The 19,115-nt window shown below is 40.0% G+C and overlaps 2 protein-coding genes across 3 annotated transcripts; both read right to left on the reverse strand.

Moving 5' to 3' along the window:
- Nucleotides 1–15,598, reverse strand: dennd1c (DENN domain containing 1C). Of its 2 annotated transcripts, XM_085277530.1 has the most exons (23): nucleotides 14,719–15,598; nucleotides 14,231–14,295; nucleotides 13,588–13,631; nucleotides 13,019–13,068; nucleotides 12,806–12,925; nucleotides 12,616–12,685; nucleotides 12,116–12,196; nucleotides 11,956–12,021; nucleotides 10,240–10,293; nucleotides 10,002–10,112; nucleotides 8,372–8,472; nucleotides 8,222–8,267; nucleotides 8,006–8,107; nucleotides 6,480–6,605; nucleotides 6,172–6,273; nucleotides 5,781–5,871; nucleotides 5,646–5,686; nucleotides 5,513–5,563; nucleotides 5,349–5,396; nucleotides 5,154–5,261; nucleotides 3,992–4,074; nucleotides 1,253–1,478; nucleotides 1–1,178 (listed from the first exon to the last, which is right to left on the reverse strand). In XM_085277530.1, the coding sequence occupies exons 1-23, from the start codon at nucleotides 14,733–14,735 to the stop codon at nucleotides 174–176; spliced, it is 2,808 nt and encodes a 935-aa protein (XP_085133656.1). In that variant the 5' UTR covers nucleotides 14,736–15,598; the 3' UTR covers nucleotides 1–173. The 2 variants fall into 2 exon arrangements, with proteins under 2 accessions (XP_085133656.1, XP_085133657.1); XM_085277531.1 differs by lacking the exon at nucleotides 11,956–12,021.
- A 137-nt stretch (nucleotides 15,599–15,735) lies between these two features.
- On the reverse strand, nucleotides 15,736–19,060 carry LOC146573018 (tubulin beta-4B chain-like). Its single transcript, XM_085277532.1, has 5 exons — nucleotides 18,824–19,060; nucleotides 17,729–17,837; nucleotides 17,519–17,629; nucleotides 17,072–17,316; nucleotides 15,736–16,988 (listed from the first exon to the last, which is right to left on the reverse strand). The coding sequence occupies exons 1-5, from the start codon at nucleotides 18,878–18,880 to the stop codon at nucleotides 16,176–16,178; spliced, it is 1,335 nt and encodes a 444-aa protein (XP_085133658.1). The 5' UTR covers nucleotides 18,881–19,060; the 3' UTR covers nucleotides 15,736–16,175.
- Between the last annotated feature and the right edge of the window lie 55 nt (nucleotides 19,061–19,115).

Genomic DNA, 19,115 nt, shown 5'->3' on the forward strand with positions numbered 1-19,115 from the left:
GCCTTTAAATAACACTACATTGTTGACTTTTATTTCATAATTTATATTTTCAGTAAAACCAAATGGGCTTGGGATTAAGAGTAACGGAGAGGCAGGGGAAATGCAGAGAGAAACCAAATGTATCAATTTAATTGGATTTTAAGTAACAAAAACTAGAATGTAACCAGCATTGTTTAAGCTTCAAATCTCTTCTTCAGTTCTGACACTTTGACTGGAGGTCGTTCTTCCTCTTCAGCTTCCTCCGTGCGGTTGTTTGTTTCTGATGTATTTGAGTCACATGGCATTTGTGCATTCTCCCTGTTTCTGAACACAGTGCAAGGTTTCCCAGGTTCAGTGAAGGCCTTAACCCTGGACTTTACCTGGAAGCTTTGGGTGGATCCTTGAGACTGAAAGCGTGCTGCAGCAGATAGCACTTTAGGAGGAGAGGGGGTCTGCTTCACCTCTTGCTCCAGTTTTTCTGTAGCTACTTCAATCTTTTTTTCTTGAACTGATGTAGGGTTAGGGTCAACAGCAGGAATCTGAGGCCCAGGAGAGACTGTAGTATCTGGAACGGCCTCCTTCCCTTGATTTTGCTCTTCTTCAACAGAGTTGGGATGTTTAGGATTTGGGTTTATAAGTTTGCTTAAAGATCCTCTTACCACCTCATTTTTCTCCAGTTGGCTCTCTTTTTCTTCTTCTCTTGCTTTTGGACTTTCATGTGTTTCTCTTTCCATCTCAGGTTCTGCAATTACCTCCTCTGTCTGATTTTGCTCATCCTCTTTGTTTTCTTTTAAGCCTTCATCGCTCTTGGCACATATTTCATTAACCGGGTCCTCCCATAAACTTACACCCTCTCCCGGATCTTGTTTCTCTATATTTTCCTCTAACTTTACTTCCTTAAACTTATTTTGATCATCAGTTTCCTCTGCTTGATTCCCATTTATTGCTCCTGTCACTTCTTCCTGTTTTTCTCCGTCCTGCCTCTGTCCATTTTTTGGCTCTTCTGTTTTGTTTTCTGACTGCATATTCATATTCTCCAACCCTTCCTCCTCTGGTACACTAGTGTCCATGCATGGCCAGTCAGTGTCTGCTGTCAGGTCTGATAACTCCTCTGTTGTTTCCAGATTCCAGCTGTGCAAGCTGCCACTGCCACTGATGGACAGAGACAAGCTCTCTTGGCTTGGATTGGTTGGAACACGCTGGAAAACACAGACAGATCAGAAATTGCATTCACTTGTGTGTGTGTTAGGGACACGTGTACCCGTTTTCTTACCCGTGTGATAAAGTCATGGCTGTCTGGCCCAAACAGATCCAGGCTGCGGGTGCCGTACAGCAGGCCACGGTCATGGGAGCTACGAGAGCTCAGTGTATCAAAGATCTCCCCAAGAAGATCCATCTCTTCTTCATCACACAGCAGTGCATCTTCCTCCTCCTCATCTTCTTCTTCTTCATCCTTCTGGAGCTCAGAGTCAGGCTCAATCCTGGACCCAGACATAGCTCTGAAATGATAGCAACAAACAAAACGGTATGAACAAAAATTCTCCACTGTAAAGATACAGTATATTATCCAAATGATAATTAGTGCCCGATGCTCTTCTAACATATTCTTGGAGTTCTACACAGTTTTCTTTCCACATGCTGTTTGATAAACTCTTCTCCGCAGTTTATTATTTAGGTCTTCAGAGAGTTGCTTAGATATGAAGGCTTGGTTTTGACTATGTGAATTGATGGATTGTCCATAAACCACATGTCTTTCTAAACCCTTCCTAACCTGTAAAATTGAATGTTAAACTTAGAGTTTTACAAACATCTAAAATGTAATTAAAACATACAATTCACATCAAAACACATGTGTGGATTGTAAAAGTCTGAATGTTAATGTAATAATATTTAGTTATTTATACACTTGTTTTTACTTGCAGAGTACAGCTTTAAGGACTTGATATTTCCATTTAGGGCTGGGCGATATGGCCTAAAATCCATATCACGGTATAATTTGAAGCATGTGTGGTAACGATATATATCGCGATATATTCTTTTCTTCTGTATAACGTATTTTACACACTATAAGGTTCACTTAAAATCCTTTAATTTTCTCAAAAATCGACAGTGTGCCTTATGTCAGAATTCTGGTTGTGCTTACTGACCGTGAACTGATTTTATGTAGTACACGGCGCGCAGAAATCTGTCAAAAACGTTTTAGTACGACTTTGGTAAGCTATGAAGGTGCACCGCTTGATGGATTGTTGGAGTATTACGGCTACCGTAGTCAGGAGCCTCGCGGAGTAATCTGGGCCCTACACTGCGGCATCACTGAGAGTTAAAAACTGTCTATATTCTTTCATCTTAAATCAAATGATCAGCTGCTGCTTTACCAGGTGTAACAATTAAGTTTAACATCCAGGCATCCATGAAAACAGAATGTATTAAATTTAACGGAGTTAGAAGTTAGCAGGACATTAGCTCGCTAGCTCCGACCTAAACATGATATGACATGTTCTGACTGAGAGATTTCTGGAGAAATTCAAACGTACAGCTCTGCTATCACTTCCAACATAAATGAAGACAGAAAACTAAACAGCAGTGATGTTTGTAGGTTTACTGAAGTCGGACTAGCTGGTATGTATGGTGGTATGGATGTGCTACGTGATCGCTAGCAAAACAGCTATGTTAGCATAACATTAGCACAGTGAAGCTGACGGATGGCCGCTAATGTTTTTCCACTCGATAAAAGTTAACGTGAGGGTTTCTGATGGTTAGGGACAAATGCAATTGCATGGCAGGATGATATAAACGGACCAAACTTCAGTCAGGAGAACAATTGAGATAATCCATGCACAATACGAGGTTAGTCATTAATATACTGCAACAACATTGGAATAGAGCAGCTGCGAGAGAATTCAGCAGTAATGAATCAATGGTAGGGACGTGGAGGAAGCACAGTTTTTGGCTTTCCCCATATTCCAAAAGTGCTTTGTCTCTTTGCTATTACTGCCGCCAGGCATAATTTGCAGATGATGTTGTTTGCAGCGGCTGCAATGCTTTTGACCAAAACAGGCGCAGCTTGATGACACCATCAACATGCGCTATCGCGGTAGAGCGATATAGTCAAAATCTCTATCGTTGGCCAAATTTATATCATTTCTACCATATACCATTTATACCGCCCACCCCTATTTCCATTTTATTTATTTAAAGTCAAAAAATTGGCAAAAGGGAAGGAGTCTGAATCCTGTTTGATCTGGTTTTATCCGTTTTTGTTTTAAACCCTAATCTGAAAAGCAGTTGGTGAATGGTACATTCACTCTATTACTTTGTGTTCCTGTCATGTTCTCCTTAAACCTCTCACTGTCTCAGTGGTGTCCAAAAATGGTGTGTGTTTCATAAATAACTGGGAAACATTCTGGAGAAATCCTGGTCTTGTGTGGAGAACTCCATCCCGTCCGTCTCTCCTAGACTTTTCAAAAGTAGACTGGGAGGCAGAGCTTTCAGCTATCCCTCTTCTACAGAACCAGCTCCCAGTTTGGAGACAGCACACAGATTATTTATTAGGCTGCTGGGGGACATCCTGTGATACACTGAGCGTTTCTTTTTTACTCACTTTTTTTTTTTTTAAATTACTCCTTTATAAACAGGACTACTGTATTTAATCATTGGTAATTATTGCACTCTGTCTTTTTCTCTCATAGTGTTTCTTTTATGCTGCCCCTACCTGACTTCCTGGGAGGTTTCTTCCTGTTAAAAGGGAGTTTTTCTTTCCCACTATTGCCATTTGGCAAGGAGCTGTGTGTTTGCTGGGGTTTCTTATTAATATTGTAGATTCTTTACCTTACAATATAAAGTGCCAAGAGACAACTGTTGTTGTGAATTTGCACTACATAAATTGAACTGAACAAGTACAGCTACATTTAGTACAGCTAGGCAGTTAATACAATGCTGGCTTAAGCTGTAACAGCCTCAGTGTATTCTAAAACACTCTGTAGATGAGTGAATATATTTCATCACAGCTTACCCATCCCATGTATCTTCACTGTCTTTCATGATGTCCTTGTCTCTAGGAGTCTTAGATTTATGAGCAGGTCGACGGGGACGTGACTGACATGATGGAACAACAAAGCAAAGGTTTGGTAATACAATTTTTCCACAAGAAAACCATTCAGATGTTATAAGAATAATATAAAACAATACAGAAGCAAATGAGGTCACAGGGTTATATTTATATTATATCTTGACTGGCCACTTTATTAGGTTCACCTTGCTAGTACTGGGTTAGACTCCTTTTTGCTTTCATAACTTCAACAAGGTGCTGTAAACATTCCTCAGAGAATTTGGTCTGTATTGACATGATAATATCCTGCAGTTACTGCAGATCTGTTGGCTGCACACAAGTGCTGGAAATCCATCTCACTACATCCCTGAGATCCTCTATTGGATTGAGATCTGGTGACTGTGCAGGCAATTTTAGCCTGAACTGTTGAAAAAAGGCAGGATGGATCCATGCTTCATGGTGTTTATGCGCAATTCTGACCTTACCATCCAAATGTTGCAGTAGAAATGAAGACTCATCAGATTAGTCAAGGCCTTTCCAATCATCTCTTTCCCAATTTTGGTGAGTCTGTAAATTGTAGCCTCAGTTTCCTGTTCTTAACTGACAGGAATAATACCGTGTGGTCATGTTCTGCTGTAAGATTTTTTTTTAAATCTGCTTTAATGTTTAATGTATTGTTATTTCAGACATGCTTTTCTGCATACCTTGGGTGTAATAAAAGGTTATTTGAATAATGGCTGCCCTCCTCTCAGCTTTAAGCAATGTGGCGATGTGACAACAACAAGCAATTTTTACGTGGAGCATTGTGACTCTCTAAATATTTTCTCTTTGTCAGACCATTAAAACTGGACAGACAGCTGTGTGGTTTCTGAAACACTGGGGTGCCCATCTGACACCAATCTACGCCATCTATAAAGCCACTTAAACCATCTTCCTCTTCTATTCTCATCCTGGGTTTAAACTTCAGCTGGTCATCTTGATCACTTTTACATGCCTAAATGCAATGAGGTGTACCTAATAAAGCCAGTGAGTGTAGATATCTAGATTTTAAAAGAGTGATTTTTTTTTTTTTTTTTTTTTTTTCAGATGTGGGTTTGGTGCATGAGATTAAATTGTGGTATCTCACCCTCCCGAAGTGCTGTGTGATTGGTAGGCGGTTCTGCAGGCAGTCAGATTGGGCACGGCGGTGTGATACCGATCCACCTCTCTGAAGGGTGTGCTCTTCATCATTAACCTACATCAAACACAAAACAAAAGTTTATTAAAAACACAGTATAATTTTTATCCATCAAAGCATTTGCCCACATGAACATGCGCTCACCTTATGTATCAGCAGGTTTTTCAGACCTGACTTGGCAAGAACTTTGGCCTAGAAGAGATAAGCAGATAAACAGATTAGTAGCAGACCTACAGCAGCGCAACATAATCATAGTATTAGTTCAGAATAATAATTTTAAAAAAAAAACACCTCAACACTGTACTCACTCTCATGTTTGCTTTGGACTTCATGTTGAGGATGAGAGCACCTCCTCCTTTCTGTCAAAAGTACAAATGCAAGAATTTTTGCCAAGATGATGCCAAATGCATTAGTGTTTCTTTGAAGATTAAGTGAACTTACCTTTAAATTACCAACTAACTGTTGATAGGATTTACCTCTTCCTACATAAAGAAATAATTTCATAAGCAAGCAATGAAAAAAATGGACATACACATACACATGCACAACCACACAGGTAAAGATACAGATACACACCTGCTGTGGATTCACACTTTATAATCTCCTCCTCAAAGAGATCATCTGGTTCATTTTTATTATTCAGAATATCCAGACGAGCATCGATGAACTGAAAAAACGAACAAATATACAGCATCAATAAAACAGCTCACTCATTTATAGTGACATGAAGATGCTTGGCCTGACTTCACGCCAAATTCAAAATCTTTTTTGTTAATTATGTAAAAAATAATGATTATTATTATTTTTAAAAAATAGTAATCTGTTTAGCATAACACAATCTATCAAATTACACATCTCTATCAATGGCTGTTATACAATCACCTCGAACATTTTCTAAATCTCTGTCCAACCACTGCTCAGCTACTATTACAATTGCATTAAGTGTACAGCAGAGGGCAGTGTTTACCTGTTTGAAGCACTGCAAATGAACAGCACTCTGAAGAAACTGCTTCATACTCGGAGATTTGTGATCTGAAAACAGGTTTTCGCAGAAACATATTTCTCCTTCCTGCAATAAGCAACACATAGAGACGGCCATGAACAACAAAAGAAGAATTACTCCTAAAAATAAATACTGATATAACAGATGTGCAGAGCTGCAGAATACTTAGAGAATTTAAATTAAACATGTTGGGAAATGTGGAAATAAAAGTGCCTAAATTGATTTTCTAAATACATATATAAATACCGATATGTATTTCATGTATGACAGACCTCATTAGGCTGCAGTGCATCCCTGTAGCCTCCAAAGAGCAGAGCCTGAGCCTTCAGGAAGGCCTGAGAAACACCACATCCAGGTGACACCGCTTGGCGCTTCAAACACATCTTCAATCCGGACATCTGGACACATACAGCATCTGTATTTATATCTGTAATATGTTTATTAATATATATGCGCTCAGGGGCTTAAAAACTATTTGAGCAACTCGACAATCTTGCATGGTGTAAATTTTGTTCTTTTAGCACAGTTTCTGGGCCCAGTATGTCCCTGCTCAGAGATAAAACTTTGTGATTTTCCAGTACCCAAGGCAGTCTAAAAAGCACTGATTGGTCCAACTGTAATGTATACTGTGAATTAAATGTATTTAAACCATAACTAGTAAACTATGTTTATTAGTGGTCTTATTTGTCTCATGTTCTTCACATGTAAACACTATTTCAAATGTGTTAAGAGGACTCTTGTTTCCTTTTTATAGGTTTTGAGCCTAGTTTTCATCATAACACCTGTCCCCTAAGTAGCATCATTATATTCTATTGTCATTTTTACCACTAAAAGGGAGGTGAAATCAAGAGAATATGCTGGGGAATTGTCCAAACCTGCCCGTCCTTACTTTAGTACATAACGTGAGTTAGTTCGCTTCAGAAATGTTTAAAATAGTTGGATGGGATATCAAACGTGTGCAATTATATCTATCTCTCGCTGTGCTTTGATACCAGTTTCCCATAAAAAAATTGACAGTGATGTTTCCTGCTTTATTCGCTTGCTTATTACAGTTCACCATTGTGAACAGTGTTGTCGGCCACTGAGTCCCCCCCAAAAAATATAACCGCTGACATGAAAGCCTAATTTCTGCTATTCAGTACTGAAGAAATTTCAACTTACAAAATTATGCTAAATTGTAAAATGCTTAGCTATGTCCCTAATGAAACCTCGGTAACTTTGTGAAAAACATAAAAGTTTCTGTTTTTCACTTTTTCAGATTTTAGTATAGAAATTTCAGTTTTTAAGATTACAGCTTAAAACAAAAATGTCTGGGCAATAAGCTACCAGAACTTTTAATGTGATTTTATTTCTTTCACTTTAAGTCTGAAGAGTCGTGCTGACAGATTTCCTTTTTTTTCTTCATCGTGGAAAAACAAAGTTAAATATGTAATTGACACTGACAGAAAGGGGAGTTTCATTGATCTAGCTCGCTTAAGATCAAAGTAGGCTATATGCGGTCCACCATGTAAAATGAGTTTGACACCCCTGAAATAGTCCAGTGTTTGATTTCAGCCAGGATGCTGCCTGATTGTCAGATTTTGTAGCAGGCAAATCAAGTTTACCAGACAGTCATCTAAGCTATTCTCACATGGGTCCAGTTGAAGATTATCAATGTTGAAGATCAAAGTAGCGTGTAGGGCTGCAGTGAATGGGCGAAAATAGTTAGTGAAATCACACTTTCCTGCTTAAAATAAAAAAGTGTGGAAACAAAAGAAGCAGCTTATGCATCATCACACAAACTAAGACTATTTATTACCACATCTGAAGGTATCCTTTTATGGTCATCAAAAGGGGTTTCCAGGGTGTTAGTATCCACATTCAGAATAACAACTTCCTCCAACCCACGACTCCTCACCCTCTGTCAGACAGACAGTAACAGATTAGGCTTCAATATCTCAAGACAAATCTGACAGATTTGGAGGATTTGAGTTTAGCAGTGGCTTTATATTGAAGTATAAGGTCAGCAGTTTACCTCAGATAGACTGCTGTGGACTCCTATCAGGTAAGGCATGGGTGCACTGTGACCATTAAAAAACAAATATCAATTAAACAGCTGTGGGCAGGAAGGCAGATTTGTAGATAGATAGGTAGGCAGTTAAACACGTAAACAGACAAATCTCACCAGCAGTAGTCCAGTAAGTGCGGTGGCAGGACAGGTATGAAGATGTGTTGCCAGTACATGGGGTATAGCACAGCACTGAGTGCATGCACACAGGATGTCAGCTAAACGCACAAAATGGAGAAAAGCTTTAGCACACAAATCTTCCTGTGTGGTTTGACACATGCCAAAAATAGTGGTCAAGGTATGACTACAAAACTATAGATTCAAACATGTTCTAGCTGCTCTACGTCTGACTTCCAGTTACATGGATTCAGCAGATACTAGTGTTGCTACTGACTTTAATGGCAGCTGACCAAACATAGTTGTACAATCATAAAGGGAAAGCACAGCCCCTCTCCATCCTAAGCTTTAACATATCAGAACATTAAACATAACCTGATGAACATCAACAAGCAACATGACCTGCCATTATTTATTTACAACAAACTAAGCTTAAACGTAGAAGCATTGTGTGAAAAACTACGTATGTTGTTAAATTAAGGGTTAAGTAGCCTGCAGATGTTGCTTCATCATCAACAAAATCAGAAGTTTGGGCAGTTTGTTGGAGTGGAGTATTTAAGTGTGTATTAATACAATGCCAAAAAACATAAGACATCATCAATGATCATAGTGAGGCAGCTATTACTGCCCATGAGCTTGGGGAGACTTATGTGGCCATTTCCAAACAATTTGACATCCATTACTCAACAATGAGACACGAGAAATGAAAAATATTATTCACAAGTGGAAAACACTTAAGACAACTCCCAGTCTTCCCGTGAGTTAAAGAAAATTTACTCCATGATAAGACGATGCTACAATCCCAACAACTGGTCTAAGACTTTACACGCCTCAGGTAACATGTTATGTTAAGTTCATGGCAGAACAATTTGAAGTATGGCTTGTTTGGAAGGGTTGCCACCAAACACAAACACATTATAGCAACTATCAAGCACAGAGATAAAATTGATGATTAGAGCTTTTTTGCAGCTGCAGGGCATGGGAACTTTGCGGTCACTGAGAGGACAAAATTAGCCAAAACTGGGTTATGGAACCGAACAACAGTACATGCGCAGTAGAATGGATAAAAAATAAAAGAGTGAAGGTGTTGTCATGGCCCAATCAAACTCCAGCACAAATTTTAATTAACTGAAGCAATGTTGTATAGAAGTCTGGGCCAAAACTCCTCCACAATCATGTGAGAGACTGACAAAGTCATACATAAAATAATTCCTTCAAGTTATTGCTGACAAAAGTGGTTAAACAATCTCTTGAATCACTGAGTATAGTTCGTTTTTCACACACGCTGCTTCTGCATTTTGGCATTTAATATCCTCTTGAGATCCGACCTACTCATCATGTCCTCTGTAGTGGACAAAAACAGTTCAACTGAAAGATACTTTTGTTTCCTCGGTTCTCTGGAGGATATGGCATGTGTTTTTGTTCGTCTGAGCTGGTAATTATATCATTTTAAGACCTGATAAGGCCTAGTTACTTTTCATTATGCTTGATGTGTGAAAATGAATTCATGTTAGTCATGTACCAAATGTGATGGATGGGTTAGGGGGATGGGAGTTCTCTTTTATACCACAAAGTTGATGTAAATACATTTAAAGTAAAGCAATGGATAAAAGAGAATTGTGTAATTTACAGTGCTGAGTTTGCTGGCAAAGATGAGGATGCGTCTCTCAAACAGCATACTGGCATACAGCTGAAGCAGGTTCCCCACGTCTACTGCCACAATCAACTCGGTCAAGTTCCTCTGGTGTATAAAACAAGAAACAGATAGAAATATTAGCTTGAAGTGGGGAAAGGCGTGTTCACATAATCCATCACTGCTTGTTGAAATTTAAAATTTAGCCTTAAATTTTTAACCTAACCATGCTTACGTTTTCAGGTATGGAAGGGAGACTTCTGGGGTCTGGAGCGATGAAGTATGGAACCTGCCAAAACATATGAAATAAAACATTGCTCATACTTTATCAACACTATCAGTAATCCTTGAGATAATATCTCTGAAATTTTTGGGAAGTGTTTTTGCATTTAGCAACACGGTTTAGTATGCTGATTAGTGTCTTCCACATCATATATGCACACATCAAAGGTTATAGACATATAATTTAGTATTTCATTCCAAAATTCCCTCTACAGCAATCAATTACACATGCACACACAGTTATGTGAGCTAAAAAATAATCACTGACTGTATATAAAAGATGGATGTAGCTTCATGGTCTTAAAAATGAAGCCAGTGGGGGGAGGGTGGGGGCAGCGGACAATGGCACATCTGGCTGCAAAATGAAATCATTTATGTAGGATTCTTTTTGAAAGTCATTCTGTTACTTACTCAATGCATGACCTCAGAGAACATGTTTCTAATAGGTTTGTGGCCACAATCACCAGTTTCACATCATCTTTAATAGTTTTAGGTTTAGTTGCATTTTGTATTTGTCAGGAACTTTGCACAAACTTACTGACCTCACATGCCATTACCATATTTAGTTACTACCTATGTTCCACTTGCAGTCCCTAGGCAAGTAAACAATATTTAACAGGCTATAAGATACAAGTATATGTCTGAGATGCACGATACAAGCAATATAATCAAGTATACACAGCAAGCCTTAAAACTCTCCTCCCCCAACCCAACCACCCATAAAGCAGGCACATACAGCACTGATTAAGCATATAAATGCAAATACATATCTGAGGCTGATACAAAGCATCATAATCAAATATAAATCCTAAAGTCACCTAGGAATCCAATATAATAATAAAAATAATCAGCATATGGTTTGGCATTTGGCTAGTATTTGACAAGACACTATTTTACAAGTGTGGAGATTCTCATAGGGTGTTGTTGAAAAACTAGGACACTGATGAAAAATGATTAGCCTGAAGTTTCACAACAGAAGTCAACAAACCAATGGTTTGTTGGTTTGCGACAGCACGGTGTTTTTGTCCATCCTTTATATACAGCCTCTGACTCAACTCAAATCTCAACTCTTGAAATCCTTCATGAGATTTAAACTTAATTTTGTTGCTCTTTAAGATTAGCATTTTTCTGCAAAAGCAATGTATTTAAATTGACTTAACTCAACTAACATTTAGAACTACATAAAAAAATGCTACTAATGTAACACCTGCTTTTTCCATTGTAATCATAAGAGTTTCCCCATCAACCAGGACTGAAACTTTCTAAATATATTCTCCATTGCAAATGCAAAGGAATTGCACAAGGTGAGTAAATGTGTTTTTCAGGTAACCAATTTATTTTGGAATGAAACTCAAAAAAGCACAAACATTCATAAAATAAAACCTGTTACAGCTTTCGGCCACACAGAGGCATTTCTTATAAGACAAAACAGTTGTTGGGGTCAGTAACATAATGGCATGTTTATGGCTTTTGGATTAATAAACAAATTGTTCCAAAGGCTATAAGGAATGCCAGATATTAGTGCATGTTGTGCATGCTTTGGTTTAAACACAAGGTTTTAGTCTGCAGCTGTAGCCACCAAGCACAGACAACTGTAGTTTTCCAGCAGGAGTTAGTCTGTATCTACAAAGCTGTGATTCCAGACCACATGAACTCCTGTGGGACTCACCCCCTTTTGTCTCTCTGAGTGTCCAACAGGATGGGACACTTCTGTGCTGACCAAAACCTGCTCTCCCTCAGAAAAAAACAACAACACACTAACCACTGACAGAAAACAGCAGTATAGTTTTGTGTGACTCCAAGTTCTTGTTGGCTAATTAGAGACTTACCATCTGCAGGGTGACGGATCCAGCAGCCAGTGGAAGGGGCTGGTTGTAGAGTGATGCCAAAAGAACTTTCATTTCACTGGTCTGTTGAAGAGATGAAGTGGTCATGTTAAGCATAATGAAATAGATGCTACATGGACACAGATGGACGAAGCCTCTTGCTTGGAAATGTGAAGCTAATGTAGAACTGCTTTAAACCTGCATTCTTTTATTTGATACAGAATTATTCAAGAATCCTGTGAGAGTCGAATACAATACAGCAAGTATATTTGCTACGTGTAACTATGTTGTAGTTGACAAGTTACTACCATAAGAGTATTCACTGTCCTTGGTTTCTCAGTCAAATCCTTGTGTAGGAAAATGGAAATGGACAAAACGCTCAGCTATTAGTCTCAATATACGATCTTACAAACCAACAAATGCTTTGTCCATCTTTTATTAACAGTTTAACTGCGGTTAAGAGACAAGTGGGAGAAGATAAATATTACACATGAGAATCTTACCTGCCCTTTTGAGAGATAGTCAGCCAAGTTGTTGAGTAGTTTGTAAAACACTTCAAACCATGGAAGATAGCTGTAATAACATTGATAAAAATAACACAACCACAACACTTTTTAACAACGGTATCCTGAAAATGAAAGTAATGCAAATAGAATTGGTGTTAAAATATTTTTAACACATGTTGAAATGTACCTTAGAATGCAAAGGCAGGTATGTGTGCTGTTGGTGAGACGGCAAAAGCCAAAGCGTTGACATCCCTCAAGGTCAGTTAGAACAAAAGTAAAGTGCTGCACAGCCACCCCATCTCTCACTCTGAGTAGACAAATGTAGAGAGAAGACAACATATGAAACACAAATGATACAGAAATGCAGTCTGAAGTAAACCAACAAGTTTATTCTACTCACCTTTGTATATCATACGGGAAGCAGAACCTGGGCAATGTTTGACAGGACTCCTAGAAAGTGGGAAACAATTTTGAAACAGGACAAATAATCTAGATGCATACTGTGATCTCTGTCAGGGTGCATAGCAGAAAGTAATCTAACTACAGCTTGGCCACACAAGTGGAGCACTTTAATTCATTAAATTTCAATTTGGAAGTGCTTTTGTTGTTGTAAAGATTTAAAAAAAAAAAAATTGTGGGGCATGAACCTTTTTTGTGCTTGTTTTCAGGCCTGAGTGGGGGAGGGGGGCATGCCATCGAAGTTTAGAGGACCAGTAAGTTAACAAGCACATACAATGTTATGTTATGATATGATTTTAAGGTGTTCCCCTATTGTAGATGAGAATGTCAGTAAGCTGATGTTTCAGGAATTTAACTGAAACAAGAAGTAAAGCTTCATATTGAACAACTTAAAACACTGGTTCTCACTTTGTGTAAAAAAAACCCCACAAACAAAACAAAGGCTATTTTTTTTATTTAAAGCATAAATATTATTACGTTTGTTCACAAGGGCAGGAAAACACAAGCTACCTCATCATTGAAGTCTTCTGGAAACTGAAACAGCAGTCCAGGATCTGTAACATTAAAATAAGTGAGTGGACAAATACTAATGCTAATTCTACATTTAAAATGTATTTAGAAGTTATTTTGTAGCAGCCTTTTAAAAGTTTAGAAAATAACTATGATGAAAATAAAGAAAATAATGAGGTAAAAGTAGTGGCAAATGATTCCAAATGTATAAATATAATGATTTTTAAACATTATTTAGCATTTAAGGTCTTCTGCACATGCTCAGCTGCTCAGTCAGAGGGATCACTACACCATCTTTCTATGTAGTTCATGTTTGACTACACAGGCTGTGTGGGTTTTTTTGATCACATGACAGGAAGCATGAACAATTTTCAGTGCAAGCAGAAACACCTTTATAAAGACTAGCGGTGACGTTTTAATGATTTTATAATACATAAATAAAAAACATCATCTTTTATTTTTGAAGCCAAGTGCTTGAAATTCAAATCGGTGCTGTGTGTCATGTAGGAAAATGACAAAAGGTAGGTTTATACAGTTACAGAAAATAATGGAAGAGCAATTTTAATCAACTTGTCCAGTGCTGACAAATCACTCTGCGTAGCTAAGTTGCTCTGCAACAGATGATAAACCACAGAGGCCTCACCTTTGTCTCTGGCTACAGGGCAAGTTGCTTCAAAGAACCAGTAGAAGGTTCGCTCAGGGTTTTGTCTGACAGGAAAGAGATTTAAGAGCAATGACACAAATTTATTCTTAAAACCCATTAACCACCAAATATAGTCATATACATGTTGAGACAGTGCTTCGAATTGACACCACGTCTAGCATAAATTTTCTCAAAACGAAGAAGATTCTGAGCATAAACAAAAATAAACCAGGTGTAATGTTGAGAACAAATCAACAGCCAAGTAATACAAACGAGTCATATGTGTGAACGAAAGAGGAACTTTTCTCTTTGCTGTGAACAAGAACAAATGTACCGTGAAGCATATGGCAACAGATAGAAGGCGACAGAACTGCTACAGGAAACTTCCTGTGCAGTTGCGAGAGGAAGTAATAGAAACCGCAAGAACAGACTGACGGGCATACTGATGGTGATGGAAGTCGACACACAAAAATGACATAATTACTTACTTCAGTCTGGAGCCCATACTGTCCAAATGCGACTGTGTCCATGTGTGGCATCCAAGAGGAGAGAGGTCTTCAGCAGGTGTACTAGTTGACAACCATACCTCTGATGTAACAGTGACAGAGACTGCAACAGTAACAGCAGCCTGCTCAATCAGCACTGGAATGACAGAACACTTCCTGATCTATGTCAGTATGTGTGGTTTTCGTGTGTGAATGACGTCTGCTATAAGACCACCTATCAAAATTCAGGCCATTTATAGACACTTGGCTTAAAATTCCTTTATCTTTTAATGTTTTTTGTTCTTCATGCATTTTAAATGCAAATTTGACTTTTAACAAAAACCACATATTCACATTAGCAGCTGCAAAAGTAAAGAACTTACAAAAAACTTTGGGAAATTTGCATATTTAAGTTTTTAAAATGGATAAGTCTTTACTTTAACATTAGAACAGTTGCCAGGAACCTGTTGATAAATCACTCTGTATTAAACCTTTCCCCGAGTGCCAACGTAATGGCAGCCTTTACTGAGGAACTGAAAGGTGCTGGTTTCACTTTAGTATAAATCATATAGCCGACATAGAAAGCTAAATATGTTTCTTGATACTGCTCACATAAGCAGGAATTAGAACTGAACACCATAACAAAATACTGAAGTAGTGAGGCGACAATAACACATGCACATCCTGCTCAGACAAGAACCACACTCACAAATGTCATACTGCCTCCTTGTGTTGCTGCAGCCACACTGCCTAAATCTGTTGTAGGGCTCCATTTTGATTTACTTCCTGTGACATCGAGGCTGAAAGTTAAAATCAAGTTCTTTCTCTTCCAGACTGAAGTATTATTTTAATAATAGTGTATCAGAGTGAACTTGTGTGAATGTGTGTGTGTGTGTGAATGGGTGGATGACTGGGTGTGTAAAGCGCTTTGGGGTCCTTAGGGACTATGTAAAGCGCTATACAAATACAGGCCATTTACCAACTTCAAATGTGAGAGAAAAAAGTAAATACACAAATGGATATTTTTCCCACAAATGTATTTTAATCAATGTCAAATTACACAAGTCATAATATTTGAATGAAGTGAATGTGTTCCAGGTATGCAATTGTTTAACCGATGATAATTAACAAACACTAAGCAAAACAAACCCTCCAAAATAAAAACAATTTAACAAATAACCCACAAGCACACATCTGTGTTAGCTACCTCTAAAAGAGCACTGTGTTTACATGTTTAAAGTGTGAGTCCTACTCTGGCAGGAAAGGGGGACAGGGGTCAAGAGATATGAGGAGAAGAGGCAGACAGAAACGGGAAGAACTAAGAAAATACAGGAACAAGAAAACTGGGAAAGGACAGTGCTCTAGGAAAAGAAAAAGAGAGCAGAGTAGGACCGGAATGAGCGGATGGATGGTTGGATGGAGTCATGAGTGCAGATGAGAAACAATGAGTGACTTCAGCCTTAGGCCACCTCCTCCTCTCCCTCCTCCTCAAACTCTCCCTCCTCGGCTGTAGCATCCTGGTACTGCTGGTACTCGGACACCAAGTCGTTCATGTTGCTCTCCGCTTCAGTGAACTCCATCTCATCCATACCCTCGCCAGTGTACCAGTGGAGGAAGGCCTTGCGGCGGAACATGGCCGTGAACTGCTCAGAGATGCGTTTGAACAGCTCCTGGATAGCAGTGCTGTTGCCGATAAAGGTCGCGGCCATCTTGAGGCCACGGGGCGGGATGTCGCACACGGCTGTCTTGACGTTGTTGGGGATCCACTCCACGAAGTAGCTGCTGTTTTTATTCTGCACATTCAGCATCTGCTCATCCACCTCCTTCATGGACATGCGCCCTCGGAACACAGCGGCCACGGTGAGGTAGCGGCCGTGGCGTGGGTCGCAGGCGGCCATCATGTTCTTGGCATCGAACATCTGCTGAGTGAGTTCGGGCACAGAGAGGGCTCTGTACTGCTGGCTACCCCTGCTGGTGAGGGGAGCAAAGCCGGGCATGAAGAAGTGCAGACGAGGGAAGGGAACCATGTTGACAGCCAGCTTGCGGAGGTCAGCGTTGAGCTGACCGGGGAAACGAAGGCAAGTCGTGACCCCACTCATGGTGGCGGAGACCAGGTGGTTAAGGTCTCCGTAAGTGGGAGTGGTGAGCTTGAGGGTGCGGAAGCAGATGTCATACAGGGCCTCGTTGTCAATGCAGTAAGTCTCGTCTGTGTTTTCAACCAGCTGGTGGACAGACAGTGTGGCGTTGTAGGGCTCCACCACTGTGTCTGACACCTGGAGACAGAAAAGGCAAAGATCAGGAAAACCAAAGGGAGACAAACGGATGCCAGCAAAGATGGTTTGCATAATCACTCTACCTTAGGAGAGGGCACCACACTGAAGGTGTTCATGATACGATCTGGATACTCCTCACGGATCTTGCTGATTAGCAGAGTTCCCATACCAGAGCCAGTACCGCCACCCAGAGAGTGGGTGAGCTGGAAGCCCTGAAGGCAGTCGCAGCTCTCAGCCTCCTTCCTCACCACATCCAGAACAGAGTCCACCAGCTCGGCTCCCTCCGTGTAGTGGCCCTTCGCCCAGTTATTACCCGCTCCACTCTGACCTGGAAGGAACAAGTTCATTGTGATCGGCTGAGCTAGGGTTTGTTTGTCTAGAAGTATATTTAGCTATCAAAATGTCAAAGTTTGTTATTTAAACTGTTTACTTGTCAAAGCCAGTACTTCAGCTATCATTATATTCTGTATAATCAATAAGGCATGTAATTATGTGTGTTTTTGTGTGTGTCTGTGTGGTTTATCCCATACCAAAGACAAAGTTGTCTGGCCTGAAGATCTGTCCGAAAGGCCCAGAGCGGACAGAGTCCATAGTGCCTGGTTCCAGATCTACTAAGATGGCCCTCGGCACATATTTTCCACCTGCAATACAAAGTCACGTGTTAAAAATGGTCAAATATAGACCATTCGAAAGCAAAGATCGACACATACAGTGAATAGCTGCCTTTCAAAAGTTCCAACCTGAAGCTTCATTGTAGTAGACGTTGATTCTATCCAGCTGCAGGTCACTGTCTCCGTGGTAGGTTCCTGTTGGGTCGATGCCATGCTCATCACTGATCACCTCCCAGAACTGCAGACAGGTCGATTAGAGACAGACAAGCCAGAGAGCAGTTAAATGCGTGCTGTGGCAGTGTCGAGACATTCAAATGCCGACAGCTAAATTCAACGCTATTTATATCCTGCTGTACTTGTTAAACCATAGAAGCTCAACCACGTGATTAATTGCTTAGAAGATTGACAACAAATTTAATCAAAGGGCAAATATTAAAGAGTAAATATTTCCTAAGGTGTGACGTGTGCTGCTTTTGCTCTGTTCTGATGGTATTTGGGAATAATGAATTGAAAAATTAGAAAAAAAAAAATCAGAATTAAAATCATTATCCTTGTTAGTATTTTTATCAATCCAACCTCAGAATCTTGTGTAATACATTTCTCAAGCCATCTTACATCTTTGGTTCACAGACACCTTTAAAGGACAGGTTTAAAAGATGGGTAATACAATATCAGCCTAAAGCGCTACTTATTATTATAATTAAATATGATTGCATATGTGGAAAAAAAAATTGCACGGCAGCACGTCTGCCGGTGTTCCTGTCAATTCGCTGTCTGAGCCACACCCCTCTCAGTGTGTCCCCCCCCCCCCAAACACACACACACGATTGCTGTCAGTTCATTCATTAAATTCCCGAATAATGATTTGTCAGCCTAAATCAATATATTCTCACACACAGATAAGCTTCATCCAGCATGCTGTGTTACACCGATAACACCCCGTGGTCCCCGTTTATGTGCTGTCGTTCATTTAAAAGTGCATCAAGTGACAATAATGGGGACGTCTCGACTTGCCACCGCCCATCCTGAGGGATGCTTTTGTACGCTTATTCAAGACTTTCCACCCCACTATGTTGACCTATTTAGTATTTCCTGTGAGCAGCATGACCTCTTGCTTGGATACACGTCAGCAGCAGCAAGGATAAACTTGTGTTTCGTTACATAAAACCGACTACAGTTAACAGGTAGACGACATGCCAACAAGGATCCGTTTGTTTTTCTCACCTTGGCTCCAATCTGGTTCCCGCACTGCCCGGCCTGCAGGTGCACAATCTCACGCATTTTGTCGCTGCGGTGTGGGGTGTCTCACAGAGAGCTGCTGCTGGAGAAACAGGGGGAAGCTTGCGGTGGGCTCCGGATTTGCAATTGAACAGTCCTGGCCCTCCAGGATCAGTCGGCAGTCTGGCTGAATGGCGGAGGAGCTGTGGCTGCGGTTTAAGCTCCTCGTCCCCTCCCTCCGTCCGCGGCTGCGCCGTTCCTCCCGGTGCTGCAGCATGACGTCATCTCCATGACAACG

The sequence above is a fragment of the Mchenga conophoros genome, linkage group LG6 (assembly GCF_057382185.1).
Source record: "Mchenga conophoros isolate Kocher_MC1m ecotype Shallow Benthic linkage group LG6, M_conophoros_male_GT1.1, whole genome shotgun sequence".
NCBI lineage: Eukaryota > Metazoa > Chordata > Actinopteri > Cichliformes > Cichlidae > Mchenga > Mchenga conophoros.

Bases quoted from the DNA above. Each gene is read 5' to 3' on its own strand.
- dennd1c (XM_085277530.1), bottom strand. The intron at 8,268-8,371 runs GTGAGATTTGTC...TAATGGTCACAG, and splicing joins CACTTACTGGACTACTGCTG to TGCACCCATGCCTTACCTGA. The intron at 6,274-6,479 runs GTCTGTCATACA...TGCTTATTGCAG, and splicing joins ATGCACTGCAGCCTAATGAG to GAAGGAGAAATATGTTTCTG.
- LOC146573018 (XM_085277532.1), bottom strand. From the start codon at position 18,880: ATGCGTGAGATTGTGCACCTGCAGGCCGGGCAGTGCGGGAACCAGATT. The intron at 17,838-18,823 runs GTGAGAAAAACA...ACCTGTCTGCAG, and splicing joins GGAACCAGATTGGAGCCAAG to TTCTGGGAGGTGATCAGTGA. The intron at 16,989-17,071 runs GTAGAGTGATTA...TTCTGTCTCCAG, and splicing joins GTGTGGTGCCCTCTCCTAAG to GTGTCAGACACAGTGGTGGA.